The sequence below is a fragment of the Schistocerca serialis genome, chromosome 1, assembly GCF_023864345.2.
Source record: "Schistocerca serialis cubense isolate TAMUIC-IGC-003099 chromosome 1, iqSchSeri2.2, whole genome shotgun sequence".
Taxonomy (NCBI): Eukaryota; Metazoa; Arthropoda; class Insecta; order Orthoptera; family Acrididae; genus Schistocerca; species Schistocerca serialis.
The window spans coordinates 949392830-949420261 of record NC_064638.1 but is presented as its reverse complement, the minus strand read 5'-3'; the positions used below and the strand labels follow the sequence as shown (position 1 = coordinate 949420261).

Sequence of the window (27432 nt, the reverse complement as noted above, 5' to 3'; positions counted from 1 at the left end):
GTAAAGCAGATGCCAGACTGAGATTCATTGGAAGAATCCTAAGGAAATGCAGTCCAAAAACAAACGAAGTAGGTTACACTTGTTGAATACTGCTCACCGGTGTGGGATCTGTACCAGATAGGGTTGGTAGAAGAGATAGAGAAGATCCAACAGACAGCAGCGCTCCGTTTCATGATCATTTAGTAATCATGAAAGCGTTACGGAGAAAATAGATAAACTCCAGTGGAAGACTCTGCAAGGGAGATGCTCAGTAGTTTGTTATGTTCTTTTGTTGAAGTTTCAAGAACATACCTTCACCGAGGAGTCAAGCAGTATATTGCTCCCTCCTATGTATATCTCGCGAAGAGACCATGAGGATAAAATCAGAGAGATTAAAGCCCACACAGAGACATATTGACAATCTTTCTTTCCACGAACAATACAAGACTGGAATAGAAGGGAGAACCGATAGAGGTACTCAAGGTACCCTCCGCCACACACTGTCAGGTGGCTTGCAGAGTATGGATGTAGATGTAGATGTAAACTGCTGAAGCATTCACAACTCAAGTGCCAGAGTTTGAAGTGCTCATAAAAAGCAGTGAAGCTCACATAATACTAGGTACAGAAAGCTGGTTGAAACCTGACAATACTGTGAAAAGGAAAGTTACTACTCACTATATAGTAGAGATGCTGAGTTGCAGATAGGCACAACAAAAAGACTCATGGAAACACAACTCACACATACGAATGCAGTCTCAGTGAACTGAGGCCACACTGCAGTTGCCTGAGACTGCAATCATGTGTGTGTGAAATGCATTTTTGTGAGTGAGTGTTTGCTGTCTAATTCTGACAAAGGCCTTACTGGCTGAAAGCTGTTGTTTGTGACAGTACTTTTTTTGTGCCTATCTGTGAGTCATCATCTCCATTGTATGGTGAGTAGCAACTTTCCTTTTCACAACAATGTTACATTCCATCCTGGATTTTTCATTGTTTGGTTGAAACTTGAAACTGATAGCAGTGATATTTTTGGGGAAAATTTAAGTGTACATTGAAAGGGTAGGCAAATGGCAAATGGAGGTGGTGTATTTGCCACAGTAGACAAGAAATTCAAATCCACCGAGATAGATACTGAAGCTGCATGTAAGCTTGTTTGGGCAAGATTCAGTATCATGGGTGGGCATAAAATGATAACTGGATCCTTCAATTGATCACCAGACACATCTTCTGATGTACAAATGAAAACTTTAGAGAAAACCTCAGTTCACTTGTACGCAAGTCCCCAGTCAAATTGTAATCATCAGTGGAGACTTTAGTCATCCAGCAATTAATTGGGATCCTCACTAATGATGGAAATATATTGCATCCAATCATGACAAACAGACTTGACATCTTTGAGGATGTCCACATCATAACTGGTATCAGTGACCACGCTGTAGTTGTGGCAACAATGATTACCAAAGTGCAAACTAAAACAAGCAGACACATATATACACTGGTGTCCATAATTAATGCAGAAAACTGCTATTTCCCTGTCCTCTGTCTAATTCATGATATAATCATACAAAATGTCAACAGATGTCATTACGATTGTGTTCTCCATGGAAGATGGCATTCTGATCAACAGACAACTATGCCAGCAATGATGTCGGGGCACCTATCAAGTGGGGTAGTGTTTGCAGGGTAGTCCCACATCCACAATCATTGTGTACACAGTCACAGACGGTGCAATATGACACAGAGAAGATGACTACAGACTCTCTGCTACGGAGGACCATAGGAAGAATGGAAGCAGGAGAGTCGCAAACTGATGTGGCCTCATGGCTTAATGTGAATCGTTCTGTTGTTTCTCGGATGAGATGACAGTTTACAGAGACTGAAACTGTGTCCCAGAGACCAGAACAGGGCCAACCACATGTGAAATCAGAAAGAGTAGACTGTCATTTGGCTGTAAGTGCACAACAGTACCACTTTATTACTGCATTGCAACTGACATCTGACCTCGCAGCATCTCTTGGATGTCATGTACAAAAGGCTTCAGCGGAGTGCCCTTTATTGTTGGAGACCTGCTGTCTCCTTACTCTGACGTGTCTTCACAGAAGGGAAAATCTAGAGTGGAGCCATTAAAAAATTCCACTTGGATGGTCAAACCGTGAGCCAATGTTCTTTTCACAGATGAGTCCCGATTTGGTCTGGAGAGTGATTCTCGGTCGATTTGCATCCGGAGGACACGTGGGACACGATTTTGCGAATGTTGTGGAAAGAGACCAATATCGAGGAGGATCCCTAATGGTGTTGGCAGGGATTATGTTGACCACTCGAACATCTCTTTATGAAATTGTACAGGTGAATCAGCAAGATTTAATTGCTGTCAAGTACAGTGAACAGTTCTTGGGATCTCATGTGTAGCTGTTGCGAGGTGCTGTGGAATCAGACTTTGTATTGAGGGATGATAAGCCAAGTAAAAGTAAATTGTTGGTTTTAGGTATTAACCAAAGCAGAGATGACAGTAGATCTTTTTGAATGGCTGCCATGTAAGTGTGGCTATGGAGGACCCACACTTAATATTTACAGAAAATGTGATCGTAGGCTTCAGTTTACAATAGTGCTTCCACTCCAGCACTCGGCATTTTCCTTACAGTGCACACCCGTAACCCACATCACTATCACTCTCCCTACATGTGCCCTGCCATCTGCGGTACATCTACTGGCCAGAGTATTTTGCGCACACTATACAATTGTTTCAAATGAACTGACGGTATGATACTGTATGAAGCAAACATGAGAGACAGGAAACTCAGGGTGAGTTATAATCCCACTGTTCGATGATAAACTTCCCTGCTCAAAATCTAATCATTCACCTGAGTCTGATATCACCTGATAATGCATCTCAACTAAATCCTCAGTCTGTCATACCTGATCTTCCTGCTGCAACATTCAACCTCCAACCAAAGCATACCCAATATAATAGCTCCACCTCAATTCTGTAAAATAAGAATAAAATTCATGCTATATAACCTTTGTAATTGCCAATGCAATGATACAACATTTACAAGAACTGTTAAAAGTAAAGGAATTTACTTAAATCACAACTTATTTCTAAAACTACGATTCTCTGGCAACTTCTTCTTTCAACTATCTGGACCATAATGAATTCTGGTCAAGATGTGTGTCTGATGGAAATACTAAACTGAACATAGTAATGACTGTCTTGAAAGCTATTATCTGTACCAATTTTTTGGACTTTTCAGATATTGTAGCTTCACACTTAATGAAATGTAACTATGTAATACCTACTGTGACACATATGTACCATGTTATGTGAAAATAAATCCTTGAGAGATTACAACTGAATGGAAGCTCCAGTTTTGTTGCCAACAATGTCACTGCCAGTCAAGGGCGCAGTGTCAGATATCAGTTTGATCTATGTTGTTGCTATTACATTCCTGCAACAGTCATGTATATGAATTACAACATTCTTTTACACATAAGAGGGGCATAATTTACATTCTATCTTTTGCCAGTTCTCTTTTAGTTCTCTGTCTTGCAGCATGAAAGCATCCTTTTAATTATACCTAAGAGGTCTGGTAATAATATTAGTAATCACTGATTTTGTGTTTCATTTGTGTATCACTGTTGTTACGTTTTGTCACTAATGCTATAAAAAGTAACTGAAGTTGAAAGTGGATCAGTTTGGTGACATGTTGATCTGAATGCCAACTACATGGCTTTATGTGCAGATTTGCACACTACAAGAAGTCAAACCTCAGCAATCTAAATTTATTATATGAAGTCCAATTGATGTTATATAATATAATGCAAAATTATTTGTTGCTTGGTATTTAATACTAAGGTGGTCCACCACCACTAAACTTACTTGCTCACCAATGATTCAGAGCCTGATAACCAGAAAAGCAAGTAACCAAATTAATAACAGACCTTTCACACTAGAAATTGTAATACATCATTATTGCTCAGCTCAGTTATGATTTTTCAGATTTAATTCCTGCAGTTGTCACTGTAACTCATCATGACTTCTGAAAAATTAAGGTCAGGATGAATAATATATTACCAATTTTTTCAATTCTTAAAAAAATTTTAGAAAAGATTTCAGCTTCTCTACCCATCTATCTCTTTTTATTGGGTGATTTGCAGATTCTGTCTCAGGAGGAGGAGGAGGAGGAGGAGAAGAGAAAAGCAAAGCGCAAAATGAAAAGAACAGCAATTCAGTTCTGTCTATCAAAGAATGCAACACCAACAACAAATTTAAAGCCTGTAAGAAAAAAAAGCAGGGTTTTCAAAATTTTTGGGTCTACATACTGGAGAGCATTTTTTTGCAAGATGTTTTCTAGTATCTTAAAGAACTCAATTCAGCAACTTTTGCGAATATATGAAATTAAGATATCTATAAGTTAACATATTTTGTCCACCAACATTTAATAATGTTATATAGAATTATATTCTTGGATAATGTGTCCTTACAAAATTGTGTGCTCCCTCATGATCAGTTTGCAGACAGAATGAGATTTTTACTCTGCAGCGGCGTGTGCACTGATATGAAACTCTTTCGCAGATTAAACCTGTGTGCCTGACCGAGACTCGAACTCGGGACCTTTGCCTTTCGCGGGCAAGTGCTCTATCATATGAGCTACTGAACCACGACTCACACCCGGTCCTCACGGCTTTACTTCTGCCAGTATCTCGTCTCCTACCTTCCAAACTTTACAGAAGCTCTTCTGCGAACCTTGCAGAACTAGCACTCCTGAAAGAAAGGATACTGCGGAGACATGAGTGAAAATCTCATTCTGGAAACATCCCCCAGGCTGTGGCTAAGCCGTGTCTCCGCAGTATGCTTTCTTTCAGGAGTGCTAGTTCTGCAAGGTTCACAGGAGAGCTTCTGTAAAGTTTGGAAGGTAGGAGACGAGATACTGGCAGAAGTAAAGCTGTGAGGACCAGGCGTGAGTCGAGCTTCGGTAGCTCAGATGGTAGAGCACTTGCCCGTGAAAGCAAAGGTCCCGAGTTCGAGTCTCAGTCAGGCACACAGTTTTAATCTGCCAGGAAGTTTCATACCAGCGCACACTCCGCTGCAGAGTGAAAATCTCATTCTGGAAACACCCCCAGGCTGTGGCTAAGCCATGGCTCCGCAGTATCCTTTCTTTCAGGAGTACTAGTTCTGCAAGGTTCGCAGGAGAGCTTCTGTAAAGTTTGGAAGGTAGGAGACGAGATACTGGCAGAAGTAAAGCTGTGAGGACCGGGCGTGAGTCGTGCTTCAGTAGCTCAGATTGTAGAGCACTTGCCCGCGAAAGGCAAAGGTCCCAAGTTCGAGTCTTGGTCGGGCACACAGTTTTAATCTGCCAGGAAGTTTGCAGACAGTTCTAAGTTCTGTATTTCAACTACAACCTGGCAGTATATATTTTGTCTCATGATATTTGTTGTAAATAATATGTAGGCCTACAAGAAGAATAAAAACAGACATAATTACAATTCTACAACAAAAACTGATCTTCATTATCATTTCCTGAAACTGAGTTTAGCTCAGAAAGAGGTGAATAGTGCTGCTACCCAAATCTCTTGTCACTTACTTAATAACATTAAGTGCCAGGCAGATGGCAAAACTAAATCTGTAAGCAAGCTAAACAAATAATTTTTATGTATGAACTCACAGGTTCTATGGGGCAAAAGCTTAACATAGTTGCTTCTGTTGTTAATGTAAATATTTTTTTCTGGTATATGAACTTACCTGTAAACAATCAGCAGTTACCTATATTTAAATACAGACTCAGTTAATAAACTGAAAATTGAAGTCAACTTATCCCAAGATATTACAATACATCATGCAGGTAACCCACAGAATATGTGACAAACAGCTTAGCTAACTTTTACTTCTGAAACCCAGAGTTCATATAAGTAGGCTCCCCAGACAAACACTGCATTTTTCAAAGGTTAAAAAAATCAATTTCTGTTATGATACAAGCACCTGAAATTATGTAGATGTGAATTAAACATTGAATTTGCTTGAAAAGAAGACAATTTCAAACAAGTAACTTGTTGTTGTTGTTGTTGTGGTCTTCAGTCCTGAGACTGGTTTGATGCAGCTCTCCATGCTGCTCTATCCTGTGCAAGCTTCTTTATCTCCCAGTACCTACTGCAACCTACATCCTTCTGAATCTGCTTAGTGTATTCATCGCTTGGTCTCCCTCTACGATTTTTACCCTCCACGCTGCCCTCCAATGCTAAATTTGTGATCCCTTGATGCGTCAAGACATGTCCTACCAACTGATCCCTCCTTCTACTCAAGTTGTGCCACAAACTTCTCTTCTCCCCAATCCTATTCAATACCTCCTCATTAGGTACGTGATCTACCCACCTTACCTTCAGCATTCTTCTGTAGCACCACATTTCGAAAGCTTCTATTCTCTTCTTGTCCAAACTGGTTATCGTCCATGTTTCACTTCCATACATGGCTACACTCCATACAAATACTTTCAGAAACGACTTCCTGACACTTAAATCTATACTCGATGTTAACAAATTTCTCTTCTTCAGAAACGATTTCCTTGCCATTGCCAGTCTACATTTTATATCCTCTCTACTTCGACCATCATCAGTTATTTTACTCCCTAAATAGCAAAACTCCTTTACTACTTTAAGTGTCCCATTTCCTAATCTAATCCCCTCAGCATCACCCGATTTAATTTTACTGCATTCCATTATCCTCGTTTTGCTTTTGTTTATGTTCATCTTATACCCTCCTTTGAAGACACTGTCCATTCCGTTCAACTGCTCTTCCAAGTCCTTTGCTGTCTCTGACAGAATTACAATGTCATCGTCGAACCTCAAAGTTTTTATTTCTTCTCCATGGATTTTAATACCTACTCCGAATTTTTCTTTTGTTTCCTTTACTGCTTGCTCAATATACAGATTGAATAACATCGGGGAGAGGCTACAACCCTGTCTCACTCCTTTCCCAACCACTGCTTCCCTTTCATGCCCCTCGACTCTTATAACTGCCATCTGGTTTCTCTACAAATTGTAAATAGCCTTTCGCTCCCTGTATTTTACCCCTGCCACCTTCAGAATTTGAAAGAGAGTATTCCAGTTAACGTTGTCAAAAGCTTTCTCTAAGTCTACAAATGCTAGAAACGTAGGTTTGCCTTTTCTTAATCTTTCTTCTAAGATAAGTCATAAGGTTAGTATTGCCTCACGTGTTCCAATATTTCTACGGAATCCAAACTGATCTTCCCCGAGGTCCGCTTCTACCAGTTTTTCCATTCGTCTGTAAAGAATTCGCGTTAGTATTTTGCAGCTGTGACTTATTAAACTGATAGTTCGGTAATTTTCACATCTGTCAACACCTGCTTTCTTTGGGATTGGAATTATTATATTCTTCTTGAAGTCTGTGGGTATTTCGCCTGTCTCATACATCTTGCTCACCAGATGGTAGAGTTTTGTCAGGACTGGCTCTCCCAAGGCCATCAGTAGTTCTAATGGAATGTTGTCTACTCCCGGGGCCTTGTTTCGACTCAGGTCTTTCAGTGCTCTGTCAAACTCTTCACACAGTATCTTATCTCCCATTTCATCTTCATCTACATCCTCTTCCATTTCCATAATATTGTCCTCAAGTACATCGCCCTTGTATAAACCCTCTATATACTCCTTCCACCTTTCTGCCTTCCCTTCTTTGCTTAGAACTGGGTTGCCATCTGAGCTCTTGATATTCATACAAGTGGTTCTCTTCTCTTCAAAAGTAACTTATTGGTCTCAAACCTTGCAAGTTTATATTCTGTTTATAAGATACAGGACAAAATTATTGACCAAGCAAAGGAGAGAGAAGGACAAAGATGGTCACCGAATGGTAGCACTTAAAATCAAAGATACCCCTTCATTTGGAAGAAAAGAGGAAATGGTTAGAAATTACAAGACAAGAGAATGGAAGTGATATCATGGGTCGGGGGGGGGGGGGGGGGGGGGGGGGGGGGAGTGGATGTATGTACCACCAGTAGTGGTAGCAGCACCAGACTATTACTTCTTCCAGAGAAGCAGGGGAAACGCATGTACAGAAAAATGTGGAGACATCCATAAAATTAAATGTGATGGAAGAGTACATCAGAGTCAAAGGCAAGTACAAGACAGCCATTTGGATGAAATGAAAGATGGCAATGGAGTGCAACAAATGAATTTAAAAATTAAAAGACTTTAAAATGGAGTTGAGGGTAATGAATGCATTAGTGATACTGTTCTGGCATAATAACAAGTGCTGGTATGATGATCAAGAACGAAAGAGCAGGGAGGGCTGCGTGACGATCTCAGCCAATAGTACGCTGACGAAACCATCTCTAGGGCAACACCGCAACAGGAGCAGCCTCTACATGAAGATAATATAAGTGCTGTGCCACCTACAGTAGTGACTTATGAACTGTATTGTTTTGCTTGCATTGAAATTGAAAGGATACTGATTATTTGCATGTCACCATCAGCTTGTGACACACCTTTGTGAATATGCAAAGTTAAGTATTGTCCATTTAACTGACTGTAATAAACTCCAGTAATACGATTTGCTAGAATTGTTGTCTAGTAATCCAATAAAATGGCTTCCATAGGCACCCTATATTAGACAAGTGAGCAAAATACAATAGATACAACATGAATAAATTTGAAGGATAAATCTGAGCAGAAAAACTATGTGATAATTGATAATGACAGAAGGAAAAATGCAATGGTACAAATAAAAGGATAGAAGAAATGAAAGATAGAGTAAAAGCAAAAGCTATTAATAAAAAGGAATGAGCATGTAAAACATAAATAAAATCAAACAGCAATGGGGAGTGATGAGAAAGTAGCGCCAACCTGACCAAAGAGAAAGTCACACAGGAGAGTAGCTATATTACATACAGGGGATGGACAAAAATATGGAAACATCACAAATACAACACACTTCCATGCCTAATATGGTGTAGGAAAACTGATGGCATTCAAAACAGCTTTCAGCTGTCTTGGAATAGAAAATACGGGTCCTGCATGGTTTTCCAGGGAATCTTATACCATTCTTTCTGCAAAACTGTCAAGTTCAGTTACCGATGACAGAAGTGGATACTGATCATGCACCTGTCTCTGCAAAGTTGGCAACAAAGGCACAATAATATTGAGATCTGGTGACTGTGGTGGCCATGGGAGATGTAACAATTCACTCTTGTGATCACAAAACCAGTCCTGGAGCATGTGAGCCGTGTCAACAGCATCACCATTGGGGAACATACAGTTTACCATGGGATGGACCAGATCAGCCAAATCAGCCAAAAAGGTGGCAATTCTTGGCAGTAACGTGAAATTGCAGAATAACCATTGCGCCAAAGGAATACCACAATACCATTGCCCAAATCATCACCAAACATCCTTTAGGTTTCACTATTTGAGATGAAAACTTGAAAACAAGATTCACCTGACCAAATGAGATTCTTCCATTGGTCCATATCCAGGTTTTATGGCTTTGGTTCAATGTTTTCCTGTTACAGGCATTTGTGTTATTGATGACTGTTTTGGAATTCCAGCAAGCACTGCAGTTCCCAGCTTATGGAGTTCCCTTCATGTTGCTTCGGTGCTGACAGGGTTCGCAAGTGTGACATTCGATTCTTTAGTGACTTTGCAGCTGTCATTCCCATATTTTTCATCACAATCCTCTTCAATGTCCGTCCATTATCATCATTCTATACATACTTTTTTCTGCATTGTGACTTAGCAGAAGATGCTTTTCCACCTGCATTGTATGTGGTATAAATCTTCAATGCTGTGGCTCTTGAAACACCATACACTTCGGCTACCTTGAGAATATCGTACACTTTGCTACCTTGATTATGGAAGCATCCACCATACGAACACCAATAACTTGCCCACATTCAAATTCACTTGACTCTGAAATAATGAACCCAGACTACACAGAACATTGTTCTAACCACAACTGACACTGGCTATGTATTGAGGACATTGCACAGGTACCATTAGTAGTCAAATATAACAGCATAACCTGCAGGCTTGGTTAGCATCTGCGTTTATGTTCAAGCAAGCATTTCTCATGGTGTTTCCACATTTTTTGAATCAGCACAGAAACCACAAAACTATTTGCAAGAATAAAGAAAACTACATCGCCATCTTGCAGGTAAACTCTGCAAAATAGATGCATCTATGGTGTCCCATTAATCACACAGGGAACCTTGACACACCAAATTAGTAGAAGCAGTTCTTAGAGTTTCTCAGCTGGAGTCTCACATCTAGATTTGTTCCATTTGTGGAATCCATAACACAGGATACCATATTTTATTGTTGCTTACTTGTTCCTACAATTTTTCACCTGGCATTCCTAATCTCTTTGTGTAATCCTCAGTTACCATTTCTTGATCATATTCAGGCTGTTTAATTTTTTATCTGCTTATTGTTTTTTTACTCTCAGATTTTTCTCCTACTTACTATCCTCGCATGCTGTGTTCCTGTTAACACTTCTGTTAAACTGTAGTTTCTGCTTCTGTGTGTATCATTTTCTTCTCTCTGATTTATTATCTAAATCTCTTTCTTAAAGGTGTTTTACATTCTCAGTTGTTGTGGATCATGTCTGTTGCATTTAATTATCAATTCCACTTACAGTTTTTTCCTTTTGGTTAGAAACGTGAGTCACTCTCACATGTAATCTTATTTTGAAAAATCCACAATGCTTTTCAGGTCCCACAAGCTTGAATAAAATTAATTATTTTTAATTTTTGCAACTTTAAGTAAAAGACTTCCTGTATCTCTTCTGTCTGCCAGTTTATGAACTACTACTAGTTCATGTAATTATGTGTTGTCTATACTCTGTAAATATTTGTACAAGACATTAAGATATTTATTATGCATTAAACTAGATCAATTTATAGCTCTTTTCACACTGTTTCATTTCATATGTGATCTGGTCTTGAGACACCTCTGCTTCTTCAACTTCATATTTTACATATGGAAGAGTCATACTTGTGTAAAATGTTCATTTTTTTAAAAGCCTTTGTGGTTAATTCCAACTTTAATGTCAATAGAAGACCATATTTATCTATATTCAGTCTTTCTGTAATTTAATTGCTGGTCTATCTTTCATCCTGTCTCAAGAGTGTCACCCACATATTTCACCTTAAGTTCTCTGCTATTTATAATTGAATGATGATTGAATCAAGGAAAAAAAGAAAGTTTATATTTTTTTAAACTTGGTGATTTTTGACTGGGTTAGCAAAGCACAGAAAGAACACAATGAATTACAATCACATACAATTTTAATACAATTTTTACATTATATGTGGCACCTGTTCATTAAATATAATTAATTTGTATATCTAAAAACATCTTTTAGCTATCTTTCTGTAGCACAGTAGCAACCATACATTTGGAATATGTTGAACCTGACTGATGGTAATTCAGACATACGTAAGGTAATGGGCTTGTCACTTCCTGCTTCTGCAAGGATACTAAATGTATGCTAGTAATGTGTTATATTTCTTTTCACAATAATTTTAAATTCTTACAGAATTAAGTCCACTATACACTATCATGTTGCATTTTATTGTTAAACTGCATAACCCTTTCATTACTGCACATACCTTCATATCATGTACTCAATACTAAAACATTCTTTGCTCAATTTAAATGGAGTGAAAATATCAATTCATTTAGCTGTTTACAAGATATAAAACCATTGTCGCTGCGTACGCATGTGGTGTGGAGTGCGGGCAGGAGATATTGCATATATGTGCTATAAATAAAATTGCACATCATCTTCTTTATCTCTCATCTTTGTCCTGTATATATGGGGGGTCGGTGTGATTAATTTTGGATGTGGCAAGGTTAATTTTATGGGGTGCAGTATGTCCTTCCTGTTACCATCCTGTAGCATACTAAAACATTTTCTACTGGTTAGAAATAAGGTGACCCATTTTATGACAATTATTTTTATATCAATTTTCAGGTTAGTTTAATTTTGTGAGTGGTGTACTGGTTGTTACCTATCTCATTTCTTAGATAACTGAAAAATTGTGGACTCTTATGCAGTATATTGTGGTAGGACCACACTCTCACCATGTGTTTCTGAATGAGAATAATACAAGTAGTTCCAGCACAATTTCAGCAAGAGTTATTTATTAGTAGTTGCTGAAAGATTACACACTGCAGATCTCATTTGTCTAGGGGTTCTCAAAGTTTTGTCTGCAAAATAATCATTCCAACAAGCAAGGCCTGGGTTTTCTTCCTGTTTGAACTAAACACTATCGGATCTGAAATACTTTCATCTAAAAATTCTATTTATTCGTACTTTTTGTTAGTAACTACACCATTTTCACTATGAACATTGATACTCTATATGCATTATACTGCACTTGTCATATAAACACGTCCATCTCCCTCCAATACAGACAAAGAAGTGGCGGGCAAGCCAACATGTGCCCGGAAATTACAGACATTCCTGCATTCTAGATTCTTTGGTCAACTGGCCTTAATAAACTCCAAATATACATATAAATAAATATATACAAATATACAGCATTTAACATCTTAAACGAGTCCATTATTTATCATAAAAGAAAATATTCATAATTAAATAAATTAAACACATTTTCTGGCAGCATGATGAAATTACGCAAACTCTTTACTGTGGGCATCATAGTTTACGCATGAGATAAACTTTATCTCCGACAGTTAATTACATTACAGTGGTCATTGGTAAAGCTTTAAATGCTTGATCAAAGGAATCATCTGTGGGGTAAAATAAAAAAGGATCATGCTGTGGACTACTTCCAAAATCTGGTGTGCTAATCATAGGAAACATGCACATTCTAAAAGCCATATTACTTGTTACAAGACTGCAGCCCAACATTTGTTCTAACTCGCTTCAGTACAATACTATAAATAAAGAAAAATTTTACATCAGCAACCACAGAACAGCACTCTATAAAGAGGGTCCACAATATGCAAGTTTAAAATTCATCAATGCGACTGCTCAGTACAATTATGACCCTTCCCACAACGAAGCTTAAATTTCAGCTACAGAAATTCCGCTTATAAAATCCCTTTTACACATCAGAATAATATCATACTTACATGCAGAATAAGAAGTGTATTTTAAAAATATGTAAATAATGACAAGCAAACCATTTTATCTGCAATCTAATCATTCTGTTAACCAATGGATGTATTCAGAAGAATGTATTATTGTGTTTATCATGAATTGTAACCCGTTTTTATGAATATGCAATGAATCTTTTGATGTTGAATAAAGTATTATTATTATTATTATTATTATTATTATTATTATTATTCGTACATGCATTGTTTTGCACTTCTGAAGATTTCTGCATGATTTTAAGGCACTGGTGAATAAAATTTTTGACATATACACAACAAAATGATAATCAACTGTAATAACCAGTTTTTTATTTGTATCCAAATGCAGCACTTAAAATGCAGAGCATTCCTACAAAACACTGTTTCATATGCAAACACATGATTTTTCGCACATAAAACTTGTGTGATGAAAGATTTTTGCAAACACTTCTGCTTGCAATGTGGCTACAATTGCCTGAGACTGCAGTCATGTGTGTGTGAGTTGCGTGAATGTGTGTGCGTGTGGTCTATTTTTGACAAAGGCCTTACTGGTCAAAAGCTTTATTTGTGACAGGCTTTTTGTTGTGCCTATCTGCAACTCAGCACCTACGCTACATGGTGAGTAGCAACTTTCCTTTTCATAATATTGTTACATTCCATCCTGGATTTTCCGTTGTCTGAATTACCATATGAATAAATTTTTTATTATTATCTGTTTCACTTTAAACCATCTCAGCACTTTCGATTCACATAAAACCAGATTTTATGTGCGACTTTAAACCACTATCCACTATATCGTGGCAATGGATAATGCTTTCACAAAACAACAGGATGCCTGTTAATTACATGTATTTGTCATACTTACAAAAACTGAACCAATTTGCACAATTCTTAAATATGTAAGTGGCATGTGTAAAAAAAAAATCACAATAAATAAGTTTTTTTGCACATGAAATTCAGATGAAGCTAGATTTTTTAAAGTTAGCTTTCAATTTTATCATAAAAAAAAACATTTTTTTATTCACACAATTCACTTTAAACTGTTTACACACATTCAATTCATGTAAGAATGAATTTTATGCACTACATTTAGCTTGACTTTAAACCATCATATCGTGACAACAAAGATTAATGGATAAAAAAAAAATTGTTTTGACTTCATCCATTTATCTACCTTCATGTAAAGTTTGAACTGATTCATACAATTTTAAAGTACAGAAGTGATGAGCTTCAAAAAGTTCCCAGAACAATGTGCTTTTTGCATGTAAAAGCCAAACAAAGCAAGATTCTTCCTAATGGCTAAAACTTACCTTAGACCATGGTCCCATACATCAGTGGACTAAAAATTCCAACCATCAGTCTCCCTGTGCTCCTGGTTTATTTAAGAATGGCCGTTTTTGAACATAAAATCCAAGCAGTGCACATTAGCTCAGCATTAATTTCAATCCAATGAAAATCTGCTGCAAAAGGAACTAATCAATTCACACAATTTGCCTGGACACAATCTCTGGTTTGTCATTCAGACCTTGCTTAATATACTGGAACATAGCTACAGTAGGACAGATGTTCAAATGGCTACACAAATGGCCACTGGTCTGGGCTAAACCAAAAACTTCTTACCCTATGTTCCTAGCTCAAATAGGAACCAAAAACCAAGTAAACCGCCCCCTCCCCCCCCCCCCCCCCCCCCAAAAAAAAAAAAAAAAAATAAATAAATAAATAAATAAATAAAAAAATTAAAAATCTCCACATGTCCATCTCATACATATTTGTTACAGTGGAAGTTTGTTGTGATAAGTGCAGTCTGGTGATCACAGAATGTATCAGTAGCCAATAATTTACAGTCAAATCTTATTAAGTACATTCTCACAGTATGTAAACAGCTTCCTGAATTGCAGAACGCTTTCAAACTCCAAACTGTGACCTCATCAAAATGATATTTATTTGTGGTATGCAGCTAAGAATTCAGTTTATACATTAACTACTCTAAAACTTTCAAAAATTTTGGGAAAAAGCAGAACTGAACAAAACTATAATGGTATATAAAGCACTAAGACAACACGAGTATCTAAAAAATTGGACAGTATACAAAATTAAGAAATTTTGTAACCTTGTGGCTGCAAAATTTGTTCAAAAATGGTTCCTGATATCCTAAACATCACACAAGGAAACTGAGCATGAAGACTACAGCACGAAACGTGATATTTCTGTTTCATTTCTCTTTTGTGCTTTTTTAAGTTTTTACCAAGGCACTATGCTTTCTACGTCTTGTATGATGGAAGAAACAAATCTGCAAAACAATAAAAATCTTTCCACCTCACATAATATACGGACCATGATCAACAACTATTGACAATACACAGTTGCAGTTATAGGAGCTTACAGTTCCTTTGAAACATTAATCATGTGTGAATAGAGACGTACCACACAATCACATATTCCCAGATAATGAAGATTAAAGTCTTACTGAACTTAAATGTCTGTTATAAAAATCATATAACACAGTTCTTCATTGTCTTCTTTTTTTAAATTTTATATTTTCAAAAGAAGATAACACAATTACCGACAATAAAATAAATTCAATAGAAGGGAACTTTCATTGGCTGTTTGGCTTAAATGTCTTAATAAATGATAACTATGCAGCTAAAAATTTGTATTTATGATAATATAGATATGAATATAGATGCGAATTCGGCATCAAAATGCGAAAAAACAAAATTAGCTAATAAATGCTATTTCTTTCTAAATTGTAACCAAATGAATTACTGTGCTATTTTGTCAGAGTTAAGTTTGAAACAATTTTATTTTCTATACATAAATATCGAAAATGTAACCAATTTTCAGTTACTGGTATTGCAATTCATTAGCGAAGCTAACTTTGGAAAGATAATGGCATAACAATGTGATCACAGCCTGTGGCTGAAAACAGGCAGAAAACAAAACCAGTCAACTTATTTTCAACACAATGGAAGTCTCCCCCTAATGTGTGAATAGAGTTATTTTCGTTTCTACTTCTATATTAATTACATTTTCTGTTCTACTTACAGCACTGTCAAGTGAGAGTCACACAGCTATGAACGCCCACGAAAGGTTGAAATCAATGTTCTGCAGATTTTGTAATTATCGAATTGGGGTGGTAAAAGAAAAAAAAATAATGTTGTGAAACATCTTAACTCAGAGAAGCACTCCGTTCACCACTTGGAAAATGCTGCTTCTTAAGAGAAACAATTATTTGTTAAAAGGGTAAATAGAGCCAAATGAAGAAAATGAGCAAAGATATAGTAGATAAGTTCTGGTAAAATGTAAATATATGAGTAAGTAAAGGAGACCGCCCGCCCGGTTAGCCGTGCAGTCTAACATACGGCTTTCCAGGTGGGAAGGAGCGCCTGGTTCCCGGCACGAATCCACCCGGCAGATTTGTGTCGAGGTCCGGTGAACCGGTCAGTCTGTGGATGGTTTTTAGGCAGTTTTCCATCTGCCTCGGCGAATGCGGGCTGGTTACCGTAATTCACCTCAGCTACACTATGTCGGTGATTTCTGCGCAAACAAGTTCTCCACATACGCGCACACCACCATTACTCTACCACGTAAACATAGGGGTTACACTCGTCTGGTATGAGACGTTCCCTGGGGGCGACCACCGGGGGCCGAACCGTACAATAACCCTGGGTTCGGTGTGGGGCGACGGAGGGATGAAGTGGACTGCGGTAGTCATCGTGGGGTTGTGGACCACTGCGGCTGCGGCGAGGACAGAGCCTCCTCGTCATTTCTAGATCCCCGGTTAATATACAATACAATACATACAAGTAAAGGAGACTACACACTGAACAGCAGACGCACTGAGTCATTTCACGTAGTAGTACTGAAAGTTAATGAAGGATGTGGGTGGCAAACATTGTTAAAAGAAAATTATTGGACAAATGCTGACAATAAGCAGTTTTGAAATTTTGACTAACTGAGTATTCACCACTGGTTAGTACTTTTTCAGAAGTGCTGACACCTGTTTTCACGGCAGGTCATAGAATCTTCACTAGAACATCCGCATTTTCAATCTTTTAAAGTCATACAGCTTACACAACTGCAGAAACCATTATATAACAAAAACAGTTCTCAAAAGGCAGTCTGTCAAATTTAATACAAATGATAACAGAAGAAAATTTAGTAAAAATAATAATGCACGTCTTACTACAAGGGAAAAAATAAATAAATGAAGATGCTGTCGGTGTAACACACAAAAGAAAACTCGCTATGGGGTACAAAAATTACCTGTTATATTTTTTCATTAATAATATTTTTACACATAATGATGCAGTGGGTGGTAACTTATTTTTGCATAGCCATTTGACTCATAGTAAGCAACAACTGACAACCATACAACAATAAAATTACTATTGTTTTTCTGACTATGCAGATGAATTATAATGATTTGGTCTGAATAGAAATTGTTCACAAACAATGTTCATCAACATTTACACAAATGTTTGTGAGCGTCTTACTATAGGCCACAGTAAGGTCATACATATGGTGCAAGGAATGATTACTAATCATATGCTAGTAAAATAACTTTCTGATTTCAGTAATTGTTCAATAGCTGCCTCACAGTATATCTTCAAAAATTACATGTGAATCTTTTACTACGTTGCATGTCATATCCTTAACTACATTGCAGTGTTAATGTTTCTCAAACCTGAGAATACTGTATGTACATAAATATGAAGTAATACAGAAAATATTAATATTGCCATGTTACTGTGTATACAAATACACTTACATACACTAAGATATCACAATTAAATTAATCACAACTCTTTCAAGATTTGTACAGTAGGCATAAAAACTAAACAGTTATAATACTGGCAGCATGCAATTTACCTGAAATTTATCAATCATTTATAAATAACACAGAGATGCACATGATGAGACAAGATTTAACATAATTTGCAAAATAAATTAGAACCAAGCAAAATAAATTACAGTACAGTTTAATAAAAATGCACATTTCTGCAAACTAGTAGGTGCACTTAAATATAATGTGGTAAGTAAACTGCAAATTGTATATCACAGACATTAGAAAGTAAAACAATATTATCATCTCCGTAATATAATAAAGCTGAATAAATTAGAAGCTATAGGAAAATGACTGTTCCTGAAGCAAGTGAGCCAAGAACCATTCCTACATGCTTCTTCAATAAAGATATGATTACAAAAAGTACAGAATACGAGACTTAATTATGCGATAATGTGTGATAATGTGCATTAACCATATATGATCATATGGCATAAATGCTAGACATACACTCTATGAGCATATACTTTTAAAAATCATACCTGAACCAACATCCATAAAATGTGTTAAAATAAGTTTTCCTGCACGACATGCTACAAGATATTTAGATTATCAAACAAAACAGTACAACCTGTTTATAGTTTCATGGCACAGTAATTAAAAATTCTCATTAAAAAAATCACAGTGATACTAACCCTTGTTTTGTTTGAATTACAATCTTAGTTGTAATAGAAATTGTACTTATTGTGGTTAGTTTTCATCAATTATTTAGGACACGTCTAGTGTGTTATATTTACAACCAATCTTATTGTTATAAGAAGTATGTCTCAAATTTGTTCAGAATATCATACCCGAAAGTGACAAATGTATATTATAAAATCTGTTACTTTGTGAATAAAGGCTTTACAATAAAACATTGTGAACATTCACACTGGCAAATAACAGTGGGTGAAGTAAACTTTAAAATATTTCCCCGAACCAAGTGATGCATTTTAAGTCGGAGTTTAGAAGCGCTACTTGCAAGTGACAAACTGATATTTGTTTTTTGTGTATTCAGGTGATTATTCTGCAATTATGAGAAACAGTATTCAAAGAACCAGGTAAATTCAAACCTAAAACAAGTGTATCAGCCCAATGCCTTCCTGTTATTAATTTAAAAGGGAATCTTTAACTCTTGCTGCTAATGAAGATTATTATTTACATGCCAGAAACATGAAGCCAAACTAAGGATAATTTTGCTGGGATTGTTGCCATACAGCATTATACCTGTACATTTTGGCCTTCTCTCAGAATAATCTTTCCTTGAAACACTAATTCCCCTAATGTCCAACATTTTCTGAGGAGCGTGTCTTCCTATCCCATCATAGTTTTTACTGGATTAAATATAATAATAATAATAATAATAAATAAAGCTTGTATTACCAGGACACACACAACCTAGCAACAAGCTTGTCATGTTCTTGCTAATATGAATCTGTTTTACATATGATCTATTTATTAAACTTTTAATCATCATCATCAATCTCAACAAAGCGCCCTTGCACAGTTGATGTCTGGTGATACCTTCTCCTATTGGCAAAATCTTCATTATCTTCATTAATTTGTGATGAGAGTGTCTCCATTCCTGGGTGTACAGGTGTAACAATAATCTGCTCATATTCTTGCACTCTTCTCCTGTTGAGGGATAAAAGCAAAATGAAATAAATAATATGTTTCTACTGTATTACCCTCTCTTATCCGATATATTACAAAACTACAATAAAATGTATATTTTTTAAAGTTATTCTAAAATGCATAGATTTGGTGTCGGGGACCCCCAGAACTGAAAGGCATGATTAATTAATTTGAAGAGATTCACTTCAGTTGTACTAATGATTTATTCTATCCATGACATGTCTTGGGATGTTAAAACCCCATCTTCAAGTGTGTAAAACTGTAACATATAAAGGAGAGGAAGGAATAAATATAACACATCTGGAAAAACCGGAAGAGCAGACTAATGCAACAAGATGGCTCACTCATTATATTTGGTCATGTATAATATGCATTCGGTCAGTTAGTACATGGACTCCAAATCAATCCATCTCAGGTGGAACGAGTAAAAGAGGAGAGGGTCTCGAGGCATGGTGTGGCATAGGCACTAGCAGTGTTCAAGGAAGTAAACCGACTTTGTTTTAGCGAAGATAGGGTAAATTTGTACCGACTGGTCTGAGTGCTTACAATACAGTGTGTTTCAAAAAGGACTTAATAACTTCAAAAATTCATATAAATTTATTCGTAGTACCCACAAACGTGATTTTAGTGTCAATTTGTAGGGAAATACATCAAGTTTTGTATCACATAGTTCGCTAGTGCCAAATCGAACCATAAACAGCACTAGTGGCAGTTGCGTTAAAGATGGCTGCCTTCAATGGACCCAAGCGTGCTAGCTGTGTGTTTTGGTTTGAAGAACTGAAGTCGGTGACAACAGTTCGGCGTAATTTCCGTACTAAGTATGCTAAAGATCCTCCTAGTATGCCTACAATTTATGAGTGGTATAAATGTTTTGTAGAAACAGGGTGCTCGGTAAGACATGGGAAATCATGTCCAAGCACATCTGACAACACTTTGTCAACAGCCCTACGAAATCAACCCAGTGTGCATCTCGTGAGCTGCAAATCTCACATATTACTGCTTGGCATGTGTTGAGAAACCGTTTGCATTTGAAACTGTACAGATTGACGATCGTAATAAAAGACACTGATAAAATTGCTCACAAGAACTTCTGTGCAGATATGTTAAATCGATTGCATGAGGATGAACATTTCTTGGGCAAAATCATATTTTCTGACTAGTCAATTTTCACTTCAGTGGAAAGGTTAAGGCACATAACTGAAGGATCTGGGACAGTGAAAATCCACATAAAACATGTTTGTGATAGCCCTAAACTGACCATTTTTTGTTCACTGAGCAAGAACAAAGGGTACAGCCCGTATTTTTTCTGCGAGATAACCATCAACAGGATAGTGTACCTGGATATGTTACAACAATTTTTGATACCACAGATTGATGAGAATGACAAAGAACAAAATGTTTACTTCATGCAAGATGGTGCACCACCCCACTACCTAGCTGACGTCTGGGATTTTCTCAGTGACTGCTTTCCAGGTCAATGGACTGGCTGTGATGCTCCAATTGCATGGCCCCCACATTCCCCAGTCCCGACACCACTCAATTTTTTTTTAAAAAATGGGGATTCATCAAGGAGGACGGCAGGAACAAATGTCACACTGGCATGAAGTTTACTACACAAGCAAATAATTATAAGGTAGGAGTAACATCTACTGCATGCTGGATATCAAGAAACATTACAGAACAGGTTTCTCATTCAGAAATCAAATTAGAACATTGTTTGCTTGTAAGATCATGGTATGGCTCGCGTAAGAACGAGAAACATCTAGCAGCATGAGTCGAAATTCAAGAATGGCACAATCATGGCTTACCATGACTGCTATTTATCATTCCGTGATACAGCTGCTCATATTGCTTGGAATTTGACACATCATGTGAATATGGAAACAATGCCTTCAATGGACATATTCAATGCTATGTAGGATATCATGACCACACAGAAGTAGCGACCGAGACGACAGACATACTGTTTCCTCAGCTGTGAAGGATCATGTGCAATACCATGTACCTTCAGTCAAGAAATCAGCTTGCTTGAGCAACACAAATTATTATTATTATTATTATTATTATTATTATTATTATTATTATTATTTTTTATTTATTTATTTATTTTCCCTGGAGTCATTAATATGGTGGCTTTTGCAAACATCAAATACATACAGGTCTTAGTATTATAGGAGCAATTATAAAAATAAATAATACTTGTCAAATTATATTACAATCTGTACACATATTAGTACACAAACTATAAATTCTACATTTTATAAAATATGTTGATTTCTTTTTAAAAAAAAATCTTTCAATAGCTTATGTCTAACTTACATATAAACTATGTTGCACATCAGTGGGTGCTAAATAACTGCTTTAACATTTGTTACATCAATATAGACACATATCAATAAAAATCTTTTAGTTTTGATTTGAACTGTTCTTTATTACTTGTTTTCAGGGGCTGTATCAGCTTATTATACCATCTCACCCCATTAATGTATGGGCTCTGGTCTATCATTTTTAATTCAGTTCTTTGTCTGAAGTAGTTGCCTTTGGACCTGGGGGTGTCATGGTCATGCATATACTTACATGTAATTACTTCAGTTCTTTAGAAGACAAAGAAATGATTAATTCATAGAGATACAGAGAGTAAATGATGACGGGACTGTATTGTATGAAAACTGCACAGAAAGAATCTTTATAGCCCAGTGCATGTGTAACCCATAAACCTCTTTTTTGTAGCAACAGTACTCTGTTAAGATGCATATCGACAGCACAGTCTCACATCTTGATGCAGTGTGTAACATAGGGTTAGACTGTCCCATAACATATAGTTTTAGGGTGTGGGTGAGCACTGTTTTGGACAACTGGCTAAGAAGATACACGTCATTCCTGACTTTAGTACAGATTGCATTAATATGGTTAATTCACTGCAAGTTTGAGTCCAGGCACTGCAGGTTTGAGTCCAGATAAACACACAGGAATTTACAGCTGTTTACTTCTGCTGTAATTATCCCACATGGTATTTATGCCTGAGTGCTGCAAGCTGCCAGTTGTAAGTATTAGCAGCTGAGATTTACTTACGTTGGCTTTTAGTCCTTCAGCATGGGAATATGTACTTAATTCTAATACCTCATTAGTTGCAGAAAATTCCACTTCCTCACAGTCTTTGCCACAGAATAAAACTGAGGTGTTATCAGTACAATTTAAAATAAGTGAGTTAAAGGGGTGTAAAAGTCAGTAATGTATGCTAGAAAAAGGAAAAGGTCAAGAACCGAGCTTTGAGGAATTCTTCATATCATTGTTTCATTTGTGGATTTGAAAGCTGAAACATAATTATAAATTTCATACGTAGGTTTGGTATGATGTTTCCAGCTCACTAGAAGTTTCGCTAATGCACTGTTGATATTGTATGCTTGCAGTGTGCAGACACAGTCCTATATTACCGTATACTTTGTGGAACAAACTGATCACAGCAGTGGCTCCGCTTAGTCTTTCTTAGATCCATGTTATGATTCAGTAAGCATTTTGTGTCTCGAGAAAAATGTTTTGGAGTGTGGACAACTGTTACAAATATTTTACTGAAGGTAAAGTGAATTTAGTCTACAATTTTAAACTTCTTCCTTACTTCTCTTCTTACGTATTGGCTAAATAATACTTATTTGTAAGGCACATAGATATATATTTTCACTAATACTATAATTAATAAGTTAGGTAAGGGATTCAGTGATTTCATTGGCACATTTCTTTAACACTACACTCGACGTAGCATCCCAGCCAGAAGAGTGTTATTTAGTTTTCGCATTGCATTAAATATTTCTTGTTGAGTCACCTCTACAAATTTGAGCCCTATATTGCATATAATATTATTTAGTATATCAGTCTGTAAATCTATAACTGGCGACAGTTGGGCAAAAGGAGAGATAAAGTGCTTATTGACCAAATTACTTATCACATTTGGATCTTTGACTATGTGGCCTTCAGCTATTACTGACAGGTTCACTTTGCACCTTGTTGGTGGTTTTACGATGTTTACTTATTAGTCTCTAAGATGTCTTACCTACTTGACTGAATGCTTTATTGCATCATTGTTTTTTTGTTTGTTTCCTCAAGTGTACAAGGGCTTGACTGTACTTTTTCGTAATTCTATGCAGTTCTGTTTTTTTATATCTACAACTGATTACATCCAGAATGAATTTTTCATTATGCAGTGAAGTGTGCATTGATATCAAACTTCTTGGCAGCTTAAAACCATGTCCTGGACCAGAACTTGAAATCAGGACCTTTGCCTTTCGTGGGCAAGTGCTTTACTTGCTAAGTTACCCAAACATGACTCATGGTCCATCCTCACAGTTTTACTTCTGCCAATACCTCATCTCCTACATCCCAAGCATCAAACAAGTTCTCTTGGAAAACTTGCGAGACTAGTACTCCTGGAAGAAAGGATACAGCAAAGACATGGCTTAGCCACAACCCAGAGGATTTTTCCAGAATCAATTTTCCAGGAATGCTAGTCCTGCCAGTTTCACAGGAGAACTTCTGAGACGTTTGGAAGGTAAGAGATGAGGACTGGTGGAAATAAAGCTGTGGGCATGGATCGCAAATTTTGCTTTGGTAGCACAGCTGGTAAAGCACTTGCCTATGTAAGGTAACGGTCTCAAGTTTGAGTATCAATCCAGCACACAGTTTTAATCTGCCAATAAGTTTCATATCTACATACATACTTACAATCCATCAAATACTGCACGGTGGAAGGTACTGTGTACCACTACACATCATTTCATTCCACTCACAAACAGAGCACAGGAAAAATGACTATCTATACGCCTCTGCACAAGCCCTAATTTCTCTCATTTTATCGTCATGGTCCTTAAGTAAAGTTCACCTCAGATGCTGGTTCTCTAAATTTCTGCACTAGGGCCTCACAAAAAGTGCATTGTCTTCCCTCCATGGATTCTCATTTGATTTCATGGAGCTTCTCCATAATACTTGTGTACTGATCGGACTTACTGGTAACAAATCTAGCAGCATGCCTCTGAATTTCTTTGATGTCTTCCTTTAATGTGACCTGGTCGGTATCCCAAACATTCCAGAATGGGCTGCACTAGCATTCTATATGCCACACTTTCCTAAATTCTCCCAATAAAACAAAGTCGAGCTGTATGAACCTGATATGCTCATTCCATTTCATATTACTTTGCAACATGGGGTGGGGTGAGGGAAGTCTGCTGTGGACGCCCACTTCATACAGCGTAGTTCCTACTGCATCGGCATCAGACTTCTTGTCCAACCAACACATAATGCCTGCATCACAGGGCGTATATTCGCCAAGAAAACCTACATTGTCTGTGTTGTTAACAAATATTTACCTGCGGCCACAACACAACACCAGGTCTCCACCAGCGGCTGCCAGGGACCGCTACCCATTTGCAGAGCCTGTAGAACAGCTTCACCAGAGGTTGCAGCTAGCACAGGAACTACTTTGATATGCCAGGCACGTGATTGTAAATAGTTTCGGCAGATGGGTCCACCAAATGGGCTTTATAAGGCGGCGCACTGCTGGCAAAAAGTAGTTCAACGCACCGCTTGGAAGTGTACAGAGCTGCCACCCGGGCAGCCACAGCCAGATGCCTCTTCTAGCTGGCCAATCTCTTGTAGATGGACTTGGTATAGTCAACGAACCTCTTTACATTGTAGAATTGTTTTTGTTATCACTCCCCGTGCAGAGTAGGATCTTTTCTATTATTATTATTTGTTATTTTATATTTGTGTTGATCCACAGTTGGGATCCAGTCTGTTGTTCTTTTGGGCATTGTATTATTGTTTCGTTTTGGTGGGTCAAATAAATTGTTTTCAGACTTGTGTTTTCCACATTTCTATTCCGCTAGCACAGATACTTCAGAAAGCCTTTCGGCCAATGTATAGCAGTCTTTTCATTGTGCCTGTCTGTAACTCAATGTCTCCTCTACATGATGAATATCAATCTATACTTTCCATAATATTGTTTTTATTCTGTTCTGGACTTTCCATTGTTCGATTTAGTACTTCAATAAATATATTAATAGTTGGACTTCTACTTACCCCATGCATCTGAGGAGGACATTCTTCAGCCAACGGAAGAATTTAAATTCTGAAGATATTCCAGGTTTAACAGCTGGATTTGCATGCCCAATATAGAACCACACAAGGAAAACAGCAATGATATTTGCTAGGGCATATCCCCAATGCACAAGAAACATAATCAAAATTTTTACAGCAACCTGTGAAATGGACAAGAATGGAGTTCAATATTAATAATTTTGGAAAAATATTCAATAATTCAGTGACATATACATTGAATAATCAAAAAATAAACTGAAATGGATCGGTCAGTTTTAAACGTAGAAACTTAGTATAACACAAAATACAACTAAAATATACACAATTTTTTTTAGGAAAAGCAAAAATTTTAAAAGATATATCCAGATTCACCAATTCAGAAAATTTGAGTATAATGAGGAATAATACCACATAAAATAAACACTCAAGTACATGCCTCTAGAGAATGCAATAACTGTTAGTATCAGGGAATTTCATATTTAATGGGTAAATTACACTGTTGGAAAAATACTATAGACACTAACAGCTAACACAAGCATTTTTTATTAACTGGAGGGGAGGGGGGACTGAAAAAGGGGGGGGGGGGGGGGGGGGGGGTGTTGAGAGAAATGTTTAGTGTGACATGAATGTTACCAGGAGAGCGATCAACAGTTTGAAAAAAAGGAGCTTTTACACTCATAGGTTTCACATGATGTGAGCAATTTTTTTTTTTCCCCCCCTGAAACAAGCAAGTGGTAGATAAAGGCATTCAACACACAGAAAAAGACAAAAATCCCTGGGAAGAAGAGGAAAACAACGGGCATTACAAAAACAATGGGATATGTGGTAAAACAGAAAATACTGAAAGAAGATCTCTACAGGACTATGTAGCCAATATTTGGAGCAATAATACTATTGCTAAAAGAACAAGGAGGAGGAATGAGATAATTTATATACATAGGGGACCACTGGCTTCCACCAAGCCTGGCAGTCTAGTCTTAAAGCAAATCTCTAAAAAACTGCAATGTTGCGGGATTGAATCCCAGTCAGACCACAGAATTTTTCATCTGCATTTTACCTAGCCTTCACTTCTCAATGATTTGAATATTTTCCAGGAATGACACATGGTTTGAATTCCGCATTAAACAGTGGATCTCCTTTCCCTGTTAGGATTACTGGGGATGGTTAAGAGCACACAATTCACCGAAGTGGCATGCAATTGAAAAACTTTTTTTATATTGGCCTTCAATTAGTGGTATACAAGATTTTTACAACATACTTTCAACACACACACACACACACACACACACACACACACACACACACACACACACACACACACACACAGAGAGAGAGAGAGAGAGAGAGAAAGAGAGAGAGAGAGAGAGAGAGAGAGTTGGGGGTTGGCACATCATTTATGGACACACGACAAGATCTTTGAGAAGTGTATATAGTATGATATACTTGCAAGCTGTCAAGCATAAATGATGTGGAAGAAACAAACTGTGTTTGGGGTTTCCATAAAGCTCTTGACACTGTTAAGATGGAACTTGTGTGACAAGGAACAAGGAATAGTACCTACAGATAACTTAGACGAAATATATGCAGTGCAAAAACAACCTCACTCAGATTATATCAACAGAGTGGAAGTTCAGGAGAAAATGAATCTGTGAAAATGGTTAAACACATCTCTGTTGCCTTAGGAGAGGTTCTTCTAATACACTAAAATATAATGTAGATAGATTGTGAAAACCAATAAAAATTGGCAGGTTGTACTGCTTTGTTTACTTCAGCTACATAAAAAACTCAAAAATGGTGAATTTAAA

The 27432-nt window shown here is 37.1% G+C and overlaps 1 protein-coding gene across 3 annotated transcripts in view; it reads right to left on the bottom strand.

The window, feature by feature from the left end:
• Positions 1–17386: 17386 nt before the first annotated feature.
• LOC126412647 (solute carrier family 12 member 8) overlaps positions 17387–27432 on the bottom strand; it is a 200744-nt gene continuing 190698 nt past the window's right edge. For all 3 annotated transcript variants that reach the window (XM_050082350.1, XM_050082358.1, XM_050082341.1), the window contains exons 12-13: positions 25610–25788; positions 17387–19540 (exon numbers count right to left, since the gene is read on the bottom strand). In XM_050082350.1, coding sequence (XP_049938307.1) covers positions 19372–19540; positions 25610–25788 — 348 coding nt within the window. In that variant the 3' untranslated portion in view covers positions 17387–19371. The remainder of the gene's footprint in view (positions 19541–25609; positions 25789–27432) is intronic.